The 20,612-nt window shown below is 53.5% G+C and overlaps 2 protein-coding genes across 2 annotated transcripts in view; both read left to right on the forward strand.

The window, feature by feature from the left end:
* The first annotated feature begins 6,848 nt into the window (after positions 1-6,848).
* LOC146254157 (N-acetylmuramoyl-L-alanine amidase-like) lies at positions 6,849-11,428 on the forward strand. Its single transcript, XM_084677455.1, has 5 exons — positions 6,849-7,220; positions 7,985-8,812; positions 9,236-9,446; positions 10,169-10,463; positions 11,276-11,428. Exons 1-5 carry the CDS (start codon positions 7,148-7,150, stop codon positions 11,288-11,290), a joined length of 1,422 nt encoding a protein of 473 aa, XP_084533581.1. The 5' UTR covers positions 6,849-7,147; the 3' UTR covers positions 11,291-11,428.
* An 872-nt stretch (positions 11,429-12,300) lies between these two features.
* The window catches only part of LOC146254158 (serine/threonine-protein kinase N1-like), a 14,072-nt gene continuing 5,760 nt past the window's right edge, over positions 12,301-20,612 (forward strand). The window contains exons 1-9 of the mRNA XM_084677394.1: positions 12,301-12,536; positions 12,625-13,032; positions 17,249-17,543; positions 17,662-17,801; positions 18,332-18,452; positions 18,684-18,826; positions 18,932-19,133; positions 19,422-19,613; positions 20,440-20,549. Of these exons, the coding sequence (XP_084533520.1) occupies positions 13,009-13,032; positions 17,249-17,543; positions 17,662-17,801; positions 18,332-18,452; positions 18,684-18,826; positions 18,932-19,133; positions 19,422-19,613; positions 20,440-20,549 (1,227 nt within the window). The 5' untranslated portion in view covers positions 12,301-12,536; positions 12,625-13,008. The remainder of the gene's footprint in view (positions 12,537-12,624; positions 13,033-17,248; positions 17,544-17,661; positions 17,802-18,331; positions 18,453-18,683; positions 18,827-18,931; positions 19,134-19,421; positions 19,614-20,439; positions 20,550-20,612) is intronic.

Genomic DNA, 20,612 nt, shown 5'->3' on the forward strand with positions numbered 1-20,612 from the left:
CGTTCGTTATCGTTAAATAATTTTACTGCAAAATTAACAACAAATTGTCATGCTACTTTTGTATAATGAACACTTCTGTATACTTATATTCCCCCCTGGCTCCCCCTGGCTCCCCCCTGTCTCCCCCCTGTCTCCCCCTGGCTCCCCCCTGGCTCCCCCCTGTCTCCCCCTGGCTCCCCCCTGGCTCCCCCCTGTCTCCCCCCCCCTGGCTCCCCCTGGCTCCCCCCTGTCTCCCCCCTGTCTCCCCCCTGTCTCCCCCTGGCTCCCCCCTGGCTCCCCCCTGTCTCCCCCCTGGCTCCCCCTGTCTCCCCCTGTCTCCCCCCTGTCTCCCCCTGTCTCCCCCCTGTCTCCCCTGTCTCCCCCCTGTCTCCCCCTGGCTCCCCCCTGTCTCCCCCCTGTCTCCCCCTGTCTCCCCCCTGTCTCCCCCCTGTCTCCCCCTGGCTCCCCCCTGTCTCCCCCCTGTCTCCCCCCTGGCTCCCCCTGTCTCCCCCTGTCTCCCCCCTGTCTCCCCCTGTCTCCCCCCTGTCTCCCCCCTGTCTCCCCCTGGCTCCCCCTGGCTCCCCCCTGTCTCCCCCTGGCTCCCCCCTGTCTCCCCCCTGTCTCCCCCTGTCTCCCCCCTGTCTCCCCCTGTCTCCCCCCTGTCTCCCCCCTGTCTCCCCCCTGTCTCCCCCTGGCTCCCCCCTGTCTCCCCCCTGTCTCCCCCTGTCTCCCCCTGTCTCCCCCCTGTCTCCCCCTGTCTCCCCCCTGTCTCCCCCTGTCTCCCCCCTGTCTCCCCCTGGCTCCCCCCTGTCTCCCCCCTGTCTCCCCCTGTCTCCCCCCTGTCTCCCCCCTGGCTCCCCCTGTCTCCCCCCTGTCTCCCCCTGTCTCCCCCTGTCTCCCCCTGTCTCCCCCTGTCTCCCCCTGTCTCCCCCCTGTCTCCCCCTGTCTCCCCCTGGCTCAGTGTCTGTCTGTCTTTACTTGTCACACCCTGGAGTGGGGTTGACCTGTGGTAACACACACACACACACACACACACACACACACACACACATAGCAGGTGTGCACACCAATAATACGTGTCTCCTTGAGATGTTTAAGCCAGGGCTTTGTTGCTGTGACCTGCTTTGACCTGTGTGTGTGGTGTTACTTGTCTACAGGTGTGTGTGTGGTGTTGCAGTCTTGTAGAGGGGGGGTTGGGGTTCTCTTGTATTGACACTGATTTACATGTTGGCATGTTCAACCAGGAACAACAAAGACAGGAAGTTAGTTCCAGCTGGGCATCAGGGACAGGAAGGGGCGTGGCCGCAGGGACAGGAAGGGGCGTGGCCGCAGGGACAGGAAGGGGCATGGCCGGGTACCATACACACATTATACACACGCACCATACAGACACCATACACACGACACACACACGCACCATAAATCCAAGTACACAGACATATCAGACACTTTGTTATGGAGCCACGCCCCCACTAGACCACTTCCTGATCCAGACCTCAGCTGACAGGAAGTGATCTATGAACAGGAAAGGGTGCAGGAGCAGACCCCTGACCCCGAGCAGTGGGTGTGTTGATGTCATCACGTGTTAGGACACGCAAGGCAGCAGCTGATCTGTGTCTCTAGCACGTTCTTAGCATGTTTTTAGTGTGTTCTTAGCGTGTTCTTAGCTTTCTCTCTCAGGGAACACCAAGGTGCTTCATATCAACATGTGCAGGCTGACATGCTAACACATGCTAACACACGCTAACACACAAGCCTGCTGTGTGATATGCATGCTCACTGAACACCAACTCATGCAGACTCAGCGGCCTCATCCTAGCCTCACCCCAGCCCTCACCCCAGCCCCATCACCAGCCTCAGTGTAATCATCGTGAGATCTACTGAGTGCTGGAAGCAGCACGCTGTAAATTATAGATGCTGACTGAGAGAGCTGCTGCAGGGCGCCAGGTTACCCAACAACCCCCCTACACACACTCACAACCCCCCTACACACACTCACAACCCCCCTACACACACTCACAAACGCACACACAAACACTCACAAACACACCCACACACACATACACACACATACTCACATACACACACTCTCCTCCTCTCTTCCTCCTCCTTCCTCCTCCTCCTCCTCCTCCTCCTCCTCCTCATCTCTTCCTCTCATCCTCTCCTCCTCCTTTTCCTCATCCTCCTCCTCCTCCTCTCTTCCTCTCCTCCTCCTCTCCTCTTTTCCTCTCTTCCTCTCCTCCGTCGTGCTCTCTCCTCCTCCTCCTCTCATGCAGGTTAAAACCGTGCCAAACATTTATACCGATTAAACCCTTGTCTGATGTAGACTGGATAGTGTCCTCCCCCTCCTCCCCTTCCTCTTATACTCCTGTCTCAGTTCCCCCACTATCCTGTTGCCCCTTGGCCCTGGGATGGATGTGACAGGTGGCTGGCTGGGTGACTGCCTGGCTGGCTTGTTGGCTGGGTGACTGGCTGGCTGGCTAGGTGGATATAGCCATACAACACAAACACACACACACATGCCCTTAGTCCTGCTCTCTCTTCACCCCTTCGGGTGGATGCAGAACAGCACAATGATTTAATATCCTGTTGCAGTGTCCGCCCCAGGAGTGATGTGGAGGGAAGAGGCGGGAGGGATGGACAAGACAAGGAGGGATGGAATGGTGGAGAGAGGGGAGATCGCGAGTGGAGATAAAGGGAGATGTAGAGGGGGGTGGAGGGAAGAGAGATGTAGAGGGGGGTGGAGGGGGGAGAGACGTAGAGGGGGGTGGAGGGTGGAGAGACGTAGAGGGGGGTGGAGGGAGGAGACGTAGAGGGGGGTGGAGGGTGGAGAGGGTGGTAGAGGGAGGATAGATGAAGATGGGGGTGGAGAGGGGGATGGAGGGGGGAGAGATGGAGAGGGGGGTGGAGGGTGGACAGGGGGTTGGAGGGAGGAGAGATGTAGAGGGGGGTGGAGGGTGGACAGGGGGATGGAAAGGTGAGAGATGGTGAGGGGTTGGAGGGGGGAGAGGTGGAGAGAGGGGTGGAGGAAGTGAGGATGGAGGGGGGCTGGAGGGAGGAGAGGTGGTGAGGGAAGCAGAGATGGAGGGGGCTGTAGGGAGGAGAGGTGGAGAGGGAAGGATAAAAACAGGCTCCAGTGAAAGTGCCCCGGGTACCGCAGAGCAGCAGCACTTAGTAGCCTCAGTGGCCTGGTTCTTTGTGTGTAGGAGAGTGTGTGTTTGTATTTATGCGTGTAAATTTGTGTGTGTATGTCTGTGTGTGAGTGTCTCTGTGTGTCTGTGTGTGTGAGTGTGTGAGTCAGATATGGTGATTCACCCACAGAGCTCCCTGCTCAGTAGTTCAGCACACATAAAAACATCTAGAATAAATCAGATCTATAAACGCTGAACCAAACCACAATAAAAAAACATCAATAAAACCATTAATCCAGAATCTAGAAAAACATGAAAGTGCTTCAGCTTCCTCTGAGAGCGGCCCCCTAGTGGAGGCTGAGTGGAACAACAACCACCTGCTAACGACCATCCCCCCAAAAAAGTGTTTATTCAATAACATGAATACAATGAACAGACACATAGCTAGTGAGGCAAGATAAAAAGAAAGGTGCTTAGGTTAATCTCCCAGGCCTTTCTGTAACCCTAACCCTTTCTGTAACCCTAACCCCAACCCTTTCTGTGTGGAGTTTACATGTGACGTTCACTTCATCTCACCTGCCAGCACAAGTCACTTTGCTGTACTTGCATGCACAGACTGGGTTAGGTTAGTGTCAGTGATGTTTTTATAGATCAGGTGCAATTCTCCATAAAAGACAGCAGAGGGCGGTGGTGTCCACATCAGGTGACCCACTAGGCCTCCTGCCATTGGTGCATCTGTCCAGAGAGAGAAACGAAGATCATCAGATTGTTGTCAGAGATAGACGGTGTAATTACTTTGTAGAAACACACACACACACCAACACACACACAAATGCACACACATGCCTTCACAAACACACACAAACTAGACAAGCTCTTCCACTCTCCTTACCTCCCTGCCTCTGTCTCTCACTCTCTACATTTACATTTATTCATTTAGCATTTAACGCTTTTATCCAAAGCGACTTCCAAGAGAGAGCTTTACAATGTGCATAGGTCAAAACATTGCGAGTAGCCAAAACATGAAGCACATATTGTGAACAACCAAAATGAGTGCCAAAGGGAAAAACCCTAAGAGCATGTAGTTAAACAAGTTACAATTAAACAACATGAATCGCTATAAGTGCAAGTGTACCTGTAGAAAACAAGCAACAATAAAAACAATATATCACAGCGAGTACTTTTTTTTTTTTTTTATCAGTTACCACTAACCACAAGAGCAAGAAGTCTCTAAGCAAGAGTCATTGTGATCCTTGAGGAAACTAACATCGGGTCAAGGAAAACCATTCCTAAGTACCGTTGTACTCCCGGAACAACTGCGTCTTGAGCCTCTCCATACCTTCTCCCGCCCGATCCTCCCTTTCACTCCATCCCTCTGTCCATCCATCCCTTCTTCCCCCCCCCCCCCACACACACACAGCCCTAACACAGCGTAGATAAGACTCTCTCACCATGCCAGGCCTCACAGTTGGTTGGCCCGCCTGGGTTCCCTGGGAGCCAGGTGTCCCTGGTGCTGCTGGAGGAGGAGTGGGGCAGGAGAGGGGCTGGAGGGAGGCTGGTGGGGCAGGAGAGGGGCTGGAGGGAGGCTGGTGAGTCTGTCTGCCTGTGTGTCTCTGCTGATAGCAGGTAGCAGGGAAGGTGTGTTTGAGACCTCAGATCACCCAGATGCTGGTTTGTGCTGAGGCAGCGGGCCTGAAACGCTCTCCTTATCACACCTGGCTGCACCTGTGGAACATGACATCACATTCATGACATGGTGACAAGGTGGGGCCGGAGCAGGAAGGGGTTGGAATAAGCCAGGTGGATGATAAGTATGTAATAACCATGTAATGACTATATGTAATAACTATGTAGTGACTATGTAATGACTATGTAATAACAGTGTAATAACCGAAAAGATATATACAAAAGGCTGTACATGAATATAATAGTATGGCACTGATTACACCTTAGTGTATCACAGAAGCAGGCGCTCTAAAGAAAGCAGAGAAGGTTCGAAACCAGGATCATCATGGATCTGAAGTTACTCACCCAGTCTGTCTGAGGCAGAGGGTTCCCACAGACACAACAACCACTGCTGTCGTCATGGAACAGGCCGTGATTTCACCAGGCAGTGCTGTACCAAGAGAGCGTGATGTTGGCGCTTACTTGGGGCACTCTGCCTCAAAGACACTTCCTGTCAGGGGGTTCGTGTCACGAGTGCTTCCTGTGTGACAGGAAGTTGGAATGCTCTGTGTTTTTGTCAACTTGCACAGTGATGTCGGAGTGGTGGGGGGGATCTGATCCTAAATCTCCCTATGGAGCCTTCCCCTCTCTCCCTCCTCCTCACCACTCTCTCTCCTCCTCCCCTCTCTCTCTCTCCTCGTCTCTCTCTCCTCCTCCTCGTCTCTCCCTCCTCCTCTCATTCTCTCCAACTTCTTCTGTATCTCCCTCTTCCTTTTCTCTCCCTCCTCTATCTCTCCCTCCTCTATCTCTCCCTCCTCTCTCTCTCCCTCCTCTATCTCTCCCTCCTCTATCTCTCCCTCCTCTATCTCTCCCTCCTCTCTCTCTCCCTCCTCTATCTCTCCCTCCTCTATCTCTCCCTCCTCTATCTCTCCCTCCTCTATCTCTCCCTCCTCTATCTCTCCCTCCTCTGTTTCCCTCCTTCTTTATGCCTCCTGCTCTTTCTTTCTGCCTACTTTCTCTCTCTCTCTCTCTCTCTCTCTCTCTCTCTACTCTCTCTCTCTCTACTCTCTCTCTCTCTCTACTCTCTACTCTCTCTCTCTCTACTCTCTATCTCTCTCTCTCTCTCTCTCTCTCTCTCTCTACTCTCTCTCTCTCTCTCTCTCTCTCTCTACTCTCTCTCTTTCTACTCTCTCTCTCTCTCTCTCTCTCTCTCTACTCTCTCTCTCTCTACTCTCTCTCTCTCTCTCTCTCTCTCTCTCTCTCTCTCTACTCTCTCTCTCTCTCTCTCTACTCTCTCTCTCTCTCTCTCTCTACTCTCTCTCTCTCTACTCTCTCTCTCTCTCTCTCTACTCTCTCTCTCTCTCTCTCTCTCTCTACTCTCTCTCTCTCTACTCTCTCTCTCTCTACTCTCTCTCTACTCTCTCTCTCTCTACTCTCTCTCTCTCTCTCTCTCTCTCTCTCTCTCTCTCTCTCTCTCTCTCTCTCTCTCTCTCTCTCTCTACTCTCTCTCTCTCTCTCTCTCTACTCTCTCTCTCTCTACTCTCTCTCTCTCTCTCTCTCTACTCTCTCTCTCTCTACTCTCTCTCTCTCCCTCCTCATTCTCTCTACCTCCCTCCTCTCTTTCCCTCCTTCTTTCACCCTCTCCCTACTAATAATTTCTTTCTTCACAGGATCTTTAAAAAACCGCTACGAGACAGTAGAGAGGAGCCAGACTAACAGCAACGTAGATGTAGTGGCAAAGTTGAACACAGGACCCCGTGTGTCCAGCAAAGTGGCAGGTGGCACCAGGCGACCTGCTAATCATTAACAGGCTGGAGCTGCTAATGTTGCAGCTGTGGGGGAGACTGGAAATCTGGATATTTGTACGGTAATAATGCAATCAAGTCCACAGCGCAAAACTTGGAGATTAAGGGCATAACACAACAAACACTGACACACACACACACACACACCCTCTGACACACACACACATTTGCTCAACAGCTGCCAATTTCCCATGTTGCCCAGGACAGGAAAATGCATGTTTGTGTGCGTGGGTGTGTGTGGAGGGTGTTGCATCACACCAGGAACTCTATATAGAAGGAGACGCCTCAGGTCAGACACAAGCCTCTCCAGCTGAGAAGAACCAGGAGACGCCTCAGGTCAGACACAAGCCTCTCCAGCTGAGAAGAACCAGGAGACGCCTCAGGTCAGACAAAAGCCTCTCCAGCTGAGAAGAACCAGGAGACGCCTCAGGTCAGACACAAGCCTCTCCAGCTGAGAAGAACCAGGAGACGCCTCAGGTCAGACACAAGCCTCTCCAGCTGAGAAAAACCGGAGACGCCTCAGGTCAGACACACCCCTCTCCAGCTGAGAAGAACCAGGGGACGCAGATGGAAGATCTCTGGAGATGGTGGCCTGTAACCCTAAGCCTCCTAACAGCCTGGCTCTGTCCTCACAGCACAGGTAACCAGTGTTGGGGGAAGATACTCATAAAAGTAATATATTACTTGTTACTTATTATTGTTCAGTAAGAATAGTGTGATTAAGTTACATTATTACTTTCTGTACAAAGTAATATTATTACTTATGATATTACTTTTACTATTACTTTTAGTAGTGAGTTGTGGAAACAATCTCTCTTACGGTTTAAAGTGGATTGTTTGCTAGTTTCCGTCTTAGTTTCTCGGTGGACACTATCGAGAAGTTTGAAGTGTTGTTTTTGGCAGTAGATAACATTTTGTTGGGGCACAGTTTGCATTTCACCTTAATGTTTTTTCCAATATCTTCAATGAAAGCGAAATAATGTGAACATTTCCACGAAAAGTAACACATTCTGCGGTCATGATTGCTGTTGTGTTTGCCTGCAGCGTGAATCAAACAGTAGGCTACTGTGCCCAGGGAGTGTCCTTTAGGCAACAATCTGTATTTATAAGGCTATTTTGTTGAATTCATGCAGTAACTTGGACAAGTAATGCAAGGTACTTAAATAAGTAACTGTAATAATATTATTCAATGTCAAAAAGTAACATGTTATATTACTTTGTTACTCACTTAAGTAATAATGTTATGTAACGCGTTACCCCCAAAACTGCAGGGAATCCTCCTGACTCTATCTTAACAGCACAGGGAATCCTCCTGGCTCTGACCTCCAAAACAGTCTTGCTGTTGTTGTTGTTGATGTTGTTGATGTTGTTGATGTTGTTGATGTTGTTGATGTTGTGTCCCAGCTTCACCTCCCAGGAAGATGTCACACTTCATCAGTCAGCTGGAGCAGCTGGAGGAGGCGGAGCCAACCCTAACTCCACTGGGCATGCTCAGAGCCCTGCGCGCCGCAACCAATCACAGCGATGAGCTCACCCACTACTTCCTGGGAAGCGGCTCGAGTGGAGCCGTCACGGCGGCCGGTCTGCTGGCCTCTCTAGGCTGGGCCATGCAGCATTCGGTGACCGAGGTGGGCCGGGAGGAGGGTGTGGTCCTGACCCAAGACGGCACCACGGTGGCTCTCGCCCCGGTCCTGCTGGGCCTGGAGGCAGGGCTGCAGGCCCACACACCTGGCCGGGTCCGGGGGCTCTACCAGGTCACTCTGGCCCGCAGCCTGGCTCTCTCCTTCCAGCAGCTCCACAGCTCTGCCCCGGCCCCCGCCCTTGGCCCAGATGGCTGCTGGGACAGCGTGAGCTCCCCCCGGGTGTTCACCCTGTCGGGGCCGCCCTCCGGGCCCACGGAGGCCCAGGTGAACGGGGGCATGGATGGGCTGGTGCTGGGGCTGGAGGTGTCGGAGCCTGCCCTGCGCCCTGCCCGGGTCAGTGCCCTGCTGAGGAGCTACTACCGCCCCCTGCTGGAGGGGGGTCTGGACTCCGCCCCACGCCTGGTCAGCCCACGCCGCAGAGACAACTTCCGAGAGATGGTCAGAACTCCCCTGCTCCAGAGGCAGGTGGTACGGTCCGTGGCACTGCAGCGCAGGTTGCTGGGTCGAGCCAAGATGGAGAGGGGGGAGAAAGAGGAACTGTCGGCTGGGGTGAGGGAGGGAATGAAGGAGTTTGTCCACAGGTACATGGGTAAGTGAAGCACACAGGATCCTGTGGACACACATGGTTAGTTAAGATAACTTCCGTCTACTTTCATCTTTGAACGGCGTGTTTCAAGATTGCGGCAACAACGCGAGAGTTCCCGCGAGAGTGGGAAGTTGACACCTTGAGCAACATATCCCTGAATAAGTTCAAAGCTAATGGTAGATAATTGGGGCTCACTAAAACAAACTACACTTGTGTCTCAAACTTCCCAGCATGGTCCTGGGACACTATGCAGCTCAGACTTCATGGAATCATAATCTAGACTAATCTGAAGGCTGTGTTACATTACTACTCCCTGCTCCTCCTCCTCTCTCCCTCCTCCTCCTTGTCTCTCCCTCCTCCTCCTCCTCTCCCTGCTCCTCCTCTCTCCCTCCTCCTCCTCTCTCCCTCCTCCTCCTCTCACTCCAGAATGTCCAGCCATCATCCCGAGGTGTCTGTGGGGTGCGTCTCCGTTCAGGGGCTCTCCCACGCTGCTGTCCCTGCCCCTGTCCTTCCTGTTCGTCCACCACACACACACACCCAGCCAGCCCTGCCTCACCTTCCAGGCCTGCGCCCGCGACATGAGGGCCATGCAGCGCTTCCACCAAGACGACCGCGGCTGGGACGACATTGGATACAGGTGCTCCGCTTCTACTGTACTATACTGTGCTAGACTGTACTGTACGATACTGTGCTAGACTGTACTGTACGATACTGTATTATACTATACGGTACTATACTGTACTGTTCTGTACTATACTATAATATACTGTACTGTATTATACTGTACTATAATATACTGTAATGTACTAAACTGTACTATATTATACTGTACTATACTATACTATATTGTAAAATATTGTACTGTAGTGTACTATGTTGTGCTAAACTATGCTAGATTGTGCTGTACTAGACTGTGCTGTGCTAGGCTGTGCTAGACTGTGCTGTGCTAGACTGTGTTGTGCTAGGCTGTGCTGTGCTAGGCTGTGCTAGACTGTGCTGTGCTGGGCTGTGCTGTGCTAGACTGTGCTGTGCTAGACTTGCTGTACTAGACTGTGCTGTGCTAGGCTGTGCTAGACTGTGCTGTGCTAGGCTGTGCTGTGCTAGACTGTGTTGTGCTAGGCTGTGCTGTGCTAGGCTGTGCTAGACTGTGCTGTGCTAGGCTGTGCTGTGCTAGACTGTGCTGTGCTAGACTTGCTGTACTAGACTGTGCTGTGCTAGGCTGTGCTAGACTGTGCTGTGCTAGGCTGTGCCGTGCTAGATTGTGCTGTACTAGACTGTGCTGTACTAGACTGTACTGTGCTGTACTAGGCTGTGCTGTGCTGTACTACACACTAGCTAACGGCCCGTCTTGTGCCCCAGCTTTGTGGCGGGCTCCGATGGCTACCTGTACGAGGGGCGTGGCTGGTTGTGGCAGGGGGCCCACACCCTGGGGAACAACGCCCGCGGCTACGGGGTGGCCTTCATCGGGGACTACAGCTCCAGCCTGCCAGTGCGCAGTGCCCTGGACCTGGTCCAGGACCGGCTCGGGGCCTGTGCCACGGGGGCCGGTCGGCTGCTCCCCGACTACACCCTGCATGGACACAGGCAGCTGGTCTCCACCAGTTGCCCGGGCGACGCCCTCTATTCCGAGATCACTGGCTGGGAGCACTTCAAGGTTGGTCCTGTAACCTAGGCAATTGTAACCTGTACCCTAGGCAACTGTAACCAGCCTACCGTAATCTATGCTACTGTAATCCAGAATGCTGCAACATTTTTTTTACTGTAACCTACCTTACTGTAACCCGTACCCTAGGCCAGTGGTTCTCAACCCTGTCCTCAGGGACCCCCTGTCCTGCATGTTTTAGATGTTTCCCTTCCTCAAAACACCTGATTCAAATGAATGGGTCGTCATCCAGCTCTGCAGAAGCCTGCTTATGACCATTCATTTGAATCAGGTGTGTTGAGGAAGGGAAACATCTAAAACATGCAGGACTGGGGTGCCCTGAGGACCGGGTTGGGAACCACTGCCCTAGGCAACTGTAACCTCGGCTACTATAAAATGTAACCTAGGCAACTGTAACCTCAGCTACTATAATATGTAACCTAGGTAACTGTTATCTAAATTACTGTAACCTGTAACCGAGGCTACATATGTCCCTCCATCAGAACAGGGAGCAGGTGTTGTTAGTGCTGTGTGGAGGGTGAGGGTTGTTAGTGCTGTGTGCAGGGTGAGGGTTGTTAGTGCTGTGTGGAGGGTGAGGGTTGTTAGTGCTGTGTGGAGGGTGAGGGTTGTTAGTGCTGTGTGGAGGGTGAGGGTTGTTAGTGCTGTGTGGAGGGTGAGGGTTGTTAGTGCTGTGTGGAGGGTGAGGGTTGTTAGTGCTGTGTGGAGGGTGAGGGTTGTTAGTGCTGTGTGGAGGGTGAGGGTTGTTAGTGCTGTGTGGAGGGTGAACTGGCTCTCAACGCTCTGCCTTTCTTCATCCACAACAGGAAGTGCAGAGATGAGGATTCTGTCTGGACGGTGAAACTACAAGCTCCCGACACAAAGAATAAAAATGGTATTTCTTCAAACGTTGCCGTGTCTCCTTCAAACACGGTTATGGGGTGTGATAATAATAAAGAGCTGTGGTAATAAAGAACAAATGTCTGATTTCCTTCATGGGGTTCCTCCAGGGCTGAGAGGTGCTGCTCTACCGCCATCTTCTGGCCACAGGCAGAACTGCAACACTCTTATTTCTCATGCTCCCAGTAACTTGATGTGCTGACAGCTCTAATCATGTATCCATCATCTGTCGCACATTAGCATGCTGGGGCGTCGCTCGTTCACCTTCCTGTTATGATGTCAGGGGGGACGGGAGGGGGGGGGGAGGACTGAGCCATCTGTTGGGGTGAGGCTGGCTGACACCAGGCAGGGTGTGTGTGTGTACCTGGTGTGTGGGTGTGTACCTGGTGTGTGTGTGTGTGCGTGTACCTGGTGTGTGTGTACCTGGTGTGTGTGTGTGTACCTGGTGTGTGTGTACCTGGTGTGTGTGTGTGTGTGTGTGTGTGTGTGTGTGTGTGTGTGTGTGTGTGTGTGTGTGTGTGTGTGTGTGTACAGGAGCAGAGGGTTGTGCCAGGGATGGCACAGTGAGAGGCTGGTTCTGGTGTGCTGGTATATGTGACACTGATACATATCAGATGCTCATAATAGAGACTTTATATGGACGTAAAGGGTTATTCTAAGGTTAAATATTCGATCTGTGAGGCATTCCGTGAAATTGCTTGTAAAAAAGGCTATATAAATAGTCTTAATATTGTATCACTTTTGATTTAATATACGCAAAGATGGGTTATTAAAAGGTTATATTATTGATGAATTATATCAAGGTTAGTGTTACAATCTCCGTGTATTGTATCAAGGTTAGGCAGTTCGGATTCAAGACCAACAGTATGAGACAGACAGAGAGAGAAAGAGAGTCAGTATATCATGCAGTTTATACAATAATAACCTGATCACGTCATCACCAGGTCGGTGAACTGCGGTTGATGACCAACAGGGCGCGCGCCAGCCTTGCTCTCCGCTTCCCGCTGGTATACCCCCTCGAGCATCGTTATTAGTTTATCCGTGAAGTGACGACCCGCTGACCAACTGACGATGGCCGGAGTCGAGGAAGCTCGAGGAAGCTCCCTTACCACTTTGGCCACAGTGGCGGGAGAACAATATTATTGTTTACCTGGAACAACAATACACCCGCATGCTTCATGTTTTATGGTAACCTTGGATATGGACACCGCGTTGTTTGGTGTGCTGTTGCCTTCGAGCGGGCGATTTTAACGGCGTTTTGTTCACAAACCGGCAGGCATTGGACAGGACGATAGCCTCTACACTTCATGGCAGAGAGACGTCCGTGAGGTTAACTTCAGTCCGACGCGAGACCATCGGCACCTCGGTAACTTTTCTGCCTCACGGGATGTTGATAGAACACCCTGTGTTTCAGTTGTGCATGTCCGCGCGCACCTGAGCTTGTGGAGTCCATCTGCCGTGAGTGCGTCGTTGTTGTTTTTAAGTGATGTACCGACCTTCCACCAGCCATACTGACTGATTAATGTTGAGACCGACTGGACCGAGTTTCGCTCATTAACATGCTCTCTCGTCTTGTGAAACGATCGCGTTGAAACAAGATCCCGGGGACTGTCATCCAACTCTCCGGTACGTGCCCACGGCGCACGGGACGGTACAGGAGATGGCGAACAACGACCCGTTAAAAGTAAGTTTTCTAACTGTATCTTCAGACGGTAGGTCGTGAGTTGACAGTAGGCTAAACCCCAAATCCCTGAAGGATCATCTTCACCCACCCGGTTAAAAGTCGCACCGGACCCAGGTTCATGTCGACATTCCGGTCAGATGGACGTGGACACAAATCGGTATAGGAGAGCCACAGACCGGGCAGTAGTCCCCGCTGCAAGTCCGGCCCGGTCATTCACCTTGAGCCGGGTGCCGTTTCGCACCGGCACGTCTCGGACCGGTATTTAGAGCGTGTTTCCAAAGCAGAGCCAGAAAAGCCACTGCGGGTGCATGATGATGATGGTGACATTGTGACAGACCTGTTATACGCCTCTGTTCGCAGTCACAGACTGGAAGACAGGATTCGTGTCAGAGACTAGAATATTCCACTTGTTGTTCAGTTGTAGGTCCTATGAAAGATGTAGCCTATTTTAAAGTAAAAATGATTTAAATTGATAACTGACAAAAATAAACACAATGATAACAATAAGTAAATGTGACATTCACCATAGTGATTCATATGTTATAAGAACTGCTATGCTATGATTTTGCTTGATTATTTTGTAAATTCACGTTATAGTGACTCGTCTATATTTCTCCAAATGGACACTTTGGTATCATGTGTATTTCTGTGTGACATCAGTGTGTTTACATAACAGCTTCTAAAACACTGGGAGGTGTTACACCACTATACACACTGGCCTCTAGGCCTCTCTCCGAGGCTGGCCTCTAGGCCTCTCTCCGAGGCCGGCCTCTCTCTGTGTCTGGCCTCTCTCCGAGGCCGGCCTCTCTCCGAGGCTGGCCTCTCTCCGTGTCTCTGAGGCTGGCCTCTCTCCGTGTCTCTGAGGCTGGCCTCTCTCCGTGTCTCTGAGGCTGGCCTCTCTCCGTGTCTCTGAGGCTGGCCTCTCTCCGTGTCTCTGAGGCTGGCCTCTCTCCGTGTCTCCGAGGCTGGCCTCTCTCCGTGTCTCCGAGGCTGGCCTCTCTCCGTGTCTCCGAGGCTGGCCTCTCTCCGTGTCTCCGAGGCTGGCCTCTCTCCGTGTCTCCGAGGCTGGCCTCTCTCCGTGTCTCCGAGGCTGGCCTCTCTCCGTGTCTCCGAGGCTGGCCTCTTCCGTGTCTCTGAGGCTGGCCTCTCTCCGTGTCTCCGAGGCTGGCCTCTCTCCGTGTCTCCGAGGCTGGCCTCTCTCCGTGTCTCCGAGGCTGGCCTCTCTCCGTGTCTCCGAGGCTGGCCTCTCTCCGTGTCTCCGAGGCTGGCCTCTCTCCGTGTCTCCGAGGCTGGCCTCTCTCCGTGTCTCCGAGGCTGGCCTCTCTCCGTGTCTCTGAGGCTGCAGCAGCATATTCTTCCTGAATATTTCAGACCAGTGGGTCCTCCACTCAGCCAGGCTCCTCGCAGGAGGGGGGAAGGGCAAGGAGGGGGCAGGAGGGGGGAGGCAGGGCGAGGAGGTGGAAGGCAGGGCAAGGAGGGGGCAGGAGGGGGGAGGCAGGGCGAGGAAGTGGAAGGCAGGGCAAGGAGGGGGCAGGAGGGAGGAAGGGCAAGGAGGGGGCAGGAGGGGGGAGGCAGGGCGAGGAGGTGGAAGGCAGGGCAAGGAGGGGGCAGGAGGGGGGAGGCAGGGCGAGGAGGTGGAAGGCAGGGCAAGGAGGGGGCAGGAGGGAGGAAGGGCAAGGCGGGGGCAGGAGGGGGGAGGCAGGGCGAGGAGGTGGAAGGCAGGGCAAGGAGGGGGCAGGAGGGAGGAAGGGCAAGGAGGGGGCAGGAGGGGGGAGGCAGGGCGAGGAGGTGGAAGGCAGGGCAAGGAGGGGGCAGGAGGGGGGAGGCAGGGCGAGGAGGGGGCAGGAGGGGGGAGGCAGGGCGAGGAGGTGGAAGGCAGGGCAAGGAGGGGGCAGGAGGGGGGAGGCAGGGCGAGGAGGTGGAAGGCAGGGCAAGGAGGGGGCAGGAGGGGGGAGGCAGGGCGAGGAGGTGGAAGGCAGGGCAAGGAGGGGGCAGGAGGGGGGAGGCAGGGCGAGGAGGTGGAAGGCAGGGCAAGGAGGGGGCAGGAGGGGGGAGGCAGGGCGAGGAGAGGGGAGGAGAGGGGAGGCAGGGCGAGGAGGGAGAAGGCAGGGCAAGGAGGTGGGAGGGGGGAGGAGGGGGGAGGCAGGGCAAGGAGGGGGGAGGGAGGTGGTAGGGCAAGGAGGGGGGAGGTGGGAGGAGGCAGGGCATGGAGGGGGGAGGGGGAAGACAGGGGAGGAGGGGGGAGGAGGTGGAAGGCAGGGCAAGGAGGGTGCAGGAGGGGGGAGGCAGGGCGAGGAGGTGGAAGGCAGGGCAAGGAGGGGGCAGGAGGGGGGAGGCAGGGCGAGGAGAGGGGAGGAGAGGGGAGGCAGGGCGAGGAGGGAGAAGGCAGGGCAAGGAGGTGGGAGGGGGGAGGAGGGGGGAGGCAGGGCAAGGAGGGGGGAGGGAGGTGGTAGGGCAAGGAGGGGGGAGGTGGGAGGAGGCAGGGCATGGAGGGGGGAGGGGGAAGACAGGGGAGGAGGGGGGAGGAGGCGAGTTAAACGACTCCCAACACAAGAGGAGAGAGTTTGTCTTACATGCCTGCCTGCCTGCCTGTCTGTCTGTCTGTCTGTCTGTATGCCTGTCTCACCAGCAGATAATCACCATCATCAGCTTAATGCTCTCATCCCCAACAATCCCCTCTTTTTTATAATCATATTTAATCTGCTTTCCACATCCATTAACATCGCCTCCTCTTTATTAGATCTTCCATGTTGTGTCCTCTCATGACTCCTGTCCGACAGTGGAGCACCGTAGAGTACTCCACCTGCTAATTACTATAACATATGTAACATCTCTCTCTCTCTCTCTCTCTCTCTCTCTCGCTCTCTCTCTCTCTCTCTCTCTCTCTCTCGCTCTCTCTCTCTCTCTCTCTCTCTCTCTCTCCCTCTCTCTCTCTCCCTCTCTCTCTCCCCCCTCTCTCTCCCTCTCTCTCTCTCCCTCTCTCTCTCCCCCTCTCTCTCCCCCTCTCTGTTAACTGCAGCAGTCTGTAGCAGAATCAAAGCAGGAAGTTTTGTCTTCCTCTATAGAAAACCACACTATGGTTGTGTGCTATTGGTTGTGCGTGTGTGTGTACAGCATTTGTGTGTTTGTGTGAGTGTGGTAATGTTTGTGTGAGTAATTAGGTGAGTGTGTGTGTGTCTGCATGTACATATGTGTGTGTGTGTGTTATTGTGTGTGTGCAGGAGTGTGTTTGCTAGATAAAAGAACAGGAAGTGGAGGGGTGTGGCTGAAACTCTCAGGCTCATTTTGTTCTCTTCCGTGTTGCTCCCTCGTTACTTGGTTTGTTCGCTTGTTCCTCTGGTCCTGCTGAGAAGCTCCTGCAGACAGGAGATCTAACTCCAACCCTACAGCAGCAGCCTGGTGACTGTGTGTGTGTGTGTGTGTGTGTGTGGGAGGGAGAGTGTGTGTGAGTCGTGCGTGCCAGTAAAACAGAGTGAGTGTGTGAGGTGTTTGTTAGCCGTAGACAAAACTAAGCTACAGAGACAGAAGGGGCCATGGACAGTGAGGAAGTGATGTTGCAGTGTCCAAAGGAAGTGATGGCACAGTCTCTAGGGGAAGTGATTCCAGGGGAGCTAGCGGGTGACCAGCAGCCTCCTCCTACCAACACCGACATCCTGGTAACACACCTCCTCTCTTCTCCTCTCCTGTCCTCTCCCCTCCTCTCCTCTCTTCTCATCTTCACCACTACTCTCGATCGCTAGATCCTGTGTGGTTTTATTTGGCCCTCTGGTCTGCTAAGAGGGACATGACGCCCGATCACAGGTGTTTATCTGTGGAAGTACAGATGTGTGAGGAGCCAATATCCACATATCAACAACATGAGTACCAATTACAGCTGCAGGCATTTGTTTACGTTTTATGACTGTTTATACAATATGTCAGTATGTGTGTGTGAAAATGTGTGTGAGAGTGCATGTGTGAGACAGTGTGCACAAGAGTGTGAGAGTGTGTGTGTGACGCCAGATTGATGTTAGGCTTTATTAATGCTGTCCTAATCAGCAGTAATATCATTACAATTGATGCGAAGGAGAAGAAAAAGGGACCTCTGTCTCTCCTCTCTCTCCTCTCTATATTGCTGTATGTCTGATTCCCTCATTTCTCACCACTCTCTACCCCTCTACCCCTTCTCCCTCCACCCATCTAACTCCCCTCCCTCCCCCTCTCCCTCCCTCCTCAGCAGGGTGAGGGGGGCCAGTCGGTACTGGAGCGTCTGGGCGTGCCCCTGACAGGGGACGTGTCTGACAGCGGCGTGCAGCGGCGGCTGGACGAGGAGCGGGAGGTGATCCGCCGGGAGATCAGGAAGGAGCTGAAGATCAAGGAGGGGGCGGAGAACCTGCGCCGGGCCTCCAGGAGGAACGCCCCCCATGTGGAGGCCCAGCTGAGGTGCTCTACCCGCCGCCTGGACACCCTGCATGCAGAGCTGCAAGAGCTGGACGCCCTCATCCTGGTGAAGGGGGGAGATGACAGGAGAGGTATGGGGGGAAGGGGGGAGAGATACTGGGGGAGGGCTGCACTTAAGGGTATATTTATTATACAGGATCATATTTAATGCTGGTAGCCATAATAAGTGTCCCTGACCCCTGACCCCAGATGGCCCCCAGTCCCCCCCAGGGCGCTCCTCGGCCACTCAGGACCGGATCGCCGCTCTGGAGCGCCAGCTGAACATCGAGATGAAGGTGAAGCAGGGAGCCGAGAACATGATCCCTGTTTACGCCAACGGAGCCATGAAGGTAACCTGGCTAACTACATCTACCTAGCTACTAACCACAGCATGACGATAACCTGGCTAACTACATCTACCTAGCTACTAACCACAGCATGACGATAACCTGGCTAACTACATTTACCTAGCTACTAACCACAGCATGAAGGTAACCTGGATAACTACATCTACCTAGCTACTAACCACAGCATGAAGGTAACCTGGCTAACTACATCTACCTAGCTTCTAACCACAGCATGACGATAACCCGGCTAACTACATCTACCTAGCTACTAACCACAGCATGACGATAACCCGGCTAACTACATCTACCTAGCTACTAACCACAGCATGAAGGTAACCTGGCTAACTACATCTACCTAGCTACTAACCACAGCATGAAGGTAACCTGGCTAACTACATCTACCTAGCTACTAACCACAGCATGAAGGTAACCTGGCTAACTACATCTACCTATCTACTAACCACAGCTAACTAACCCCTCTGTACCAGTTAACTAACCCCTCTGTACCAGTTAAGTAACTCCTTTCCTTCCAGGATAAGAAGATGCTGCAGACAGCTCAACAGATGATGCAAGACAGCAAGACCAAGATTGACATCATCCGCATGCAGATACGCAAGGCTGTGCAGGCCACTGAACACACTGAGGCCAACCAGGGTACCTGCCTGTTGGGAGGGGGGAGGGGGAGGGGGAGGGGGAGGGGGGCTGAGCGAGGGGGGGGGGAGTGAAGATAGGTATTTTCTAAAAGCCCAAAGACAGATTTAGCTCCAAACATCTTTAATGGACTCTCTCTCCATTAGCCACGTCTAACTATAGACGTGTGCGTGCGTGTGTGTGTACATGTGTGTGTACATGTGTATGTGTGTGTGTTTATGTGTGTGTGGCCAGGTTTCCCAGACGAGTGTGGGCTGGTTCTGCGGGTGGAGGAACTGTGGCACCACTACAGGGTGGAGCAGGCCATGCAGGAGGGGGCGAGCAACATGATCAGACTACTGGGAGCAGGCAGGACCCAGGACAAGGCTCTGGCAGAGGTCAGGGGTCACACACTCACACACACACACACACACACTCTCAAACACACACACTCTCACACACACACACGCTCTCTCACACACTCATGCAGACTGTCCCCCCAGGCCCAGGCCAGGTTGAGCGAGGCGTGTCAGCGTGTGGAGCTGCTGCGTTGCTCTCTCCAGCTGAGGCTCCAGGAGCTGCCTGAGGAGCACCCCAAGACCCGCCTGCTGCAGGAGGAGCTGCTCTCCTCCTCCTCCTGCAGACTCAGCACCCCCTACCTGACCAACCAGTACAGCACGCTCAGCAGACCCTCCCCCCTCACTGGTACATCCTCTCCCCCCCTCACATCCTCCCCCTCCTCCCCCCTCACATCCTCCCCCTCCTCCCCCCTCACATCCTCCCCTTCCTCCCCCCTCACTGGTACATCCTCCCCCTCCTCCCCCCTTACATCCTCCCCTCCCCCCCTCACATCCTCCCCCTCCTCCCCCCTCACATCCTCCCCTCCCCCCCTCACATCCTCCCCCTCCTCCCCCTCACATCCTCCCCCTCTCCTATCTTCTATCTCTCTCGTTAATTCTACATCACCCCTGTCCTGATGCCCCGCCCCCCCAGGTGCGCTGCAGGTGCGCTTGTTGGGGTGTGTCGGGCTGCTGGAGACGGTTCCTGTGCGGAGCCGTAGCCATGGCGTTGTGTTGCCAAGCTACCAGTCTACTGAGGGGCGGGGTTTCAAGCTGCCCAGCCTCTACAGTCGCTCTGCCTCCAGCCTCAGTCTCCGCCTGCCCGCCAAGACCGATGAGCTCTCCTGTGAGTGTGTGTGTGTGTGTGTGTGTGTATGTATATATATATTGAGAAGGTCAGACACAGTCGCGAGAGAGAGTGTAAGCCAAAGGGTTTTAATAGCACCTTTTGGTACAAAACAAAAACAGTAGTAAGGAAAACAGAGTTATGTCGGCGTGTCTCTTCTTCTTCAAGGGTCTTTGCCTCTGGTCCAACTGGCTCATTCGTTTGGTCTCTTCTCTCCTTACAGCGAGTCTGTGTAGCATAAAAAAACATCAACCAACATATCTCCCCTTTTTGTCCCCTTTGGTACTCACCAGGAGTGGGCTAGATGAGCAACAGGTGTGCCTCGTTGAGGCTTTGCTTTGGTAACGAGGCCAACAGGCTGCCAGGCCCACGGCTGACAAGGCCCCCTTATATCAAGTTCAAGTCTTTTATTGTCAGATACACAGAACAACACAAGGTCAGACTGGGCACTGAAATTCTTAGGACAAGACAATGCAAAGCAACCTGGCATAACATATAAGTATTCAGTTTAACATAGATGACATCTATGATAAGCAAACATATAATAAATAATAGTACACTAAGTATACAAAATCTCTAATACACATAATAACCTATACTAACCTTATAAACCTATACTAACCTAAAACGTGGGGTACAATTAGTGCAATAGTGCAATATTGCTGATATTGCAACCAGTAGCTGAAATCAACAGTGTGTAAAGTAGCTGGTGAGTAGTGTATCACTGTCCATTCAGAAGCCTGATGGCCCTGAGAAAGAAACTATTCTCCAGTCTGGAGAAACTGAAAGTATATGTGTGTGTGTGTGGGTGTGTGTGTGTGTGCAGCGGAGGTGAGTGCAGTGCTGAGACTGGACAGCAGTGTGGTGGGTCAGACCTGCTGGGGCCCTGCAGCAGAGCAGGCCTGGGACCAGACCTTCACCTTGGACCTGAAAAGGGTGAGACACGCGCCTGTCTGTCTGTCTGCCTGCCGTCTGTGTGTCTGTCTGCCGTCTGTCTGT

The sequence above is a fragment of the Hypomesus nipponensis genome, chromosome 17, assembly GCF_054491055.1.
Source record: "Hypomesus nipponensis isolate SF chromosome 17, ASM5449105v1, whole genome shotgun sequence".
NCBI classification, from domain to species: domain Eukaryota; kingdom Metazoa; phylum Chordata; class Actinopteri; order Osmeriformes; family Osmeridae; genus Hypomesus; species Hypomesus nipponensis.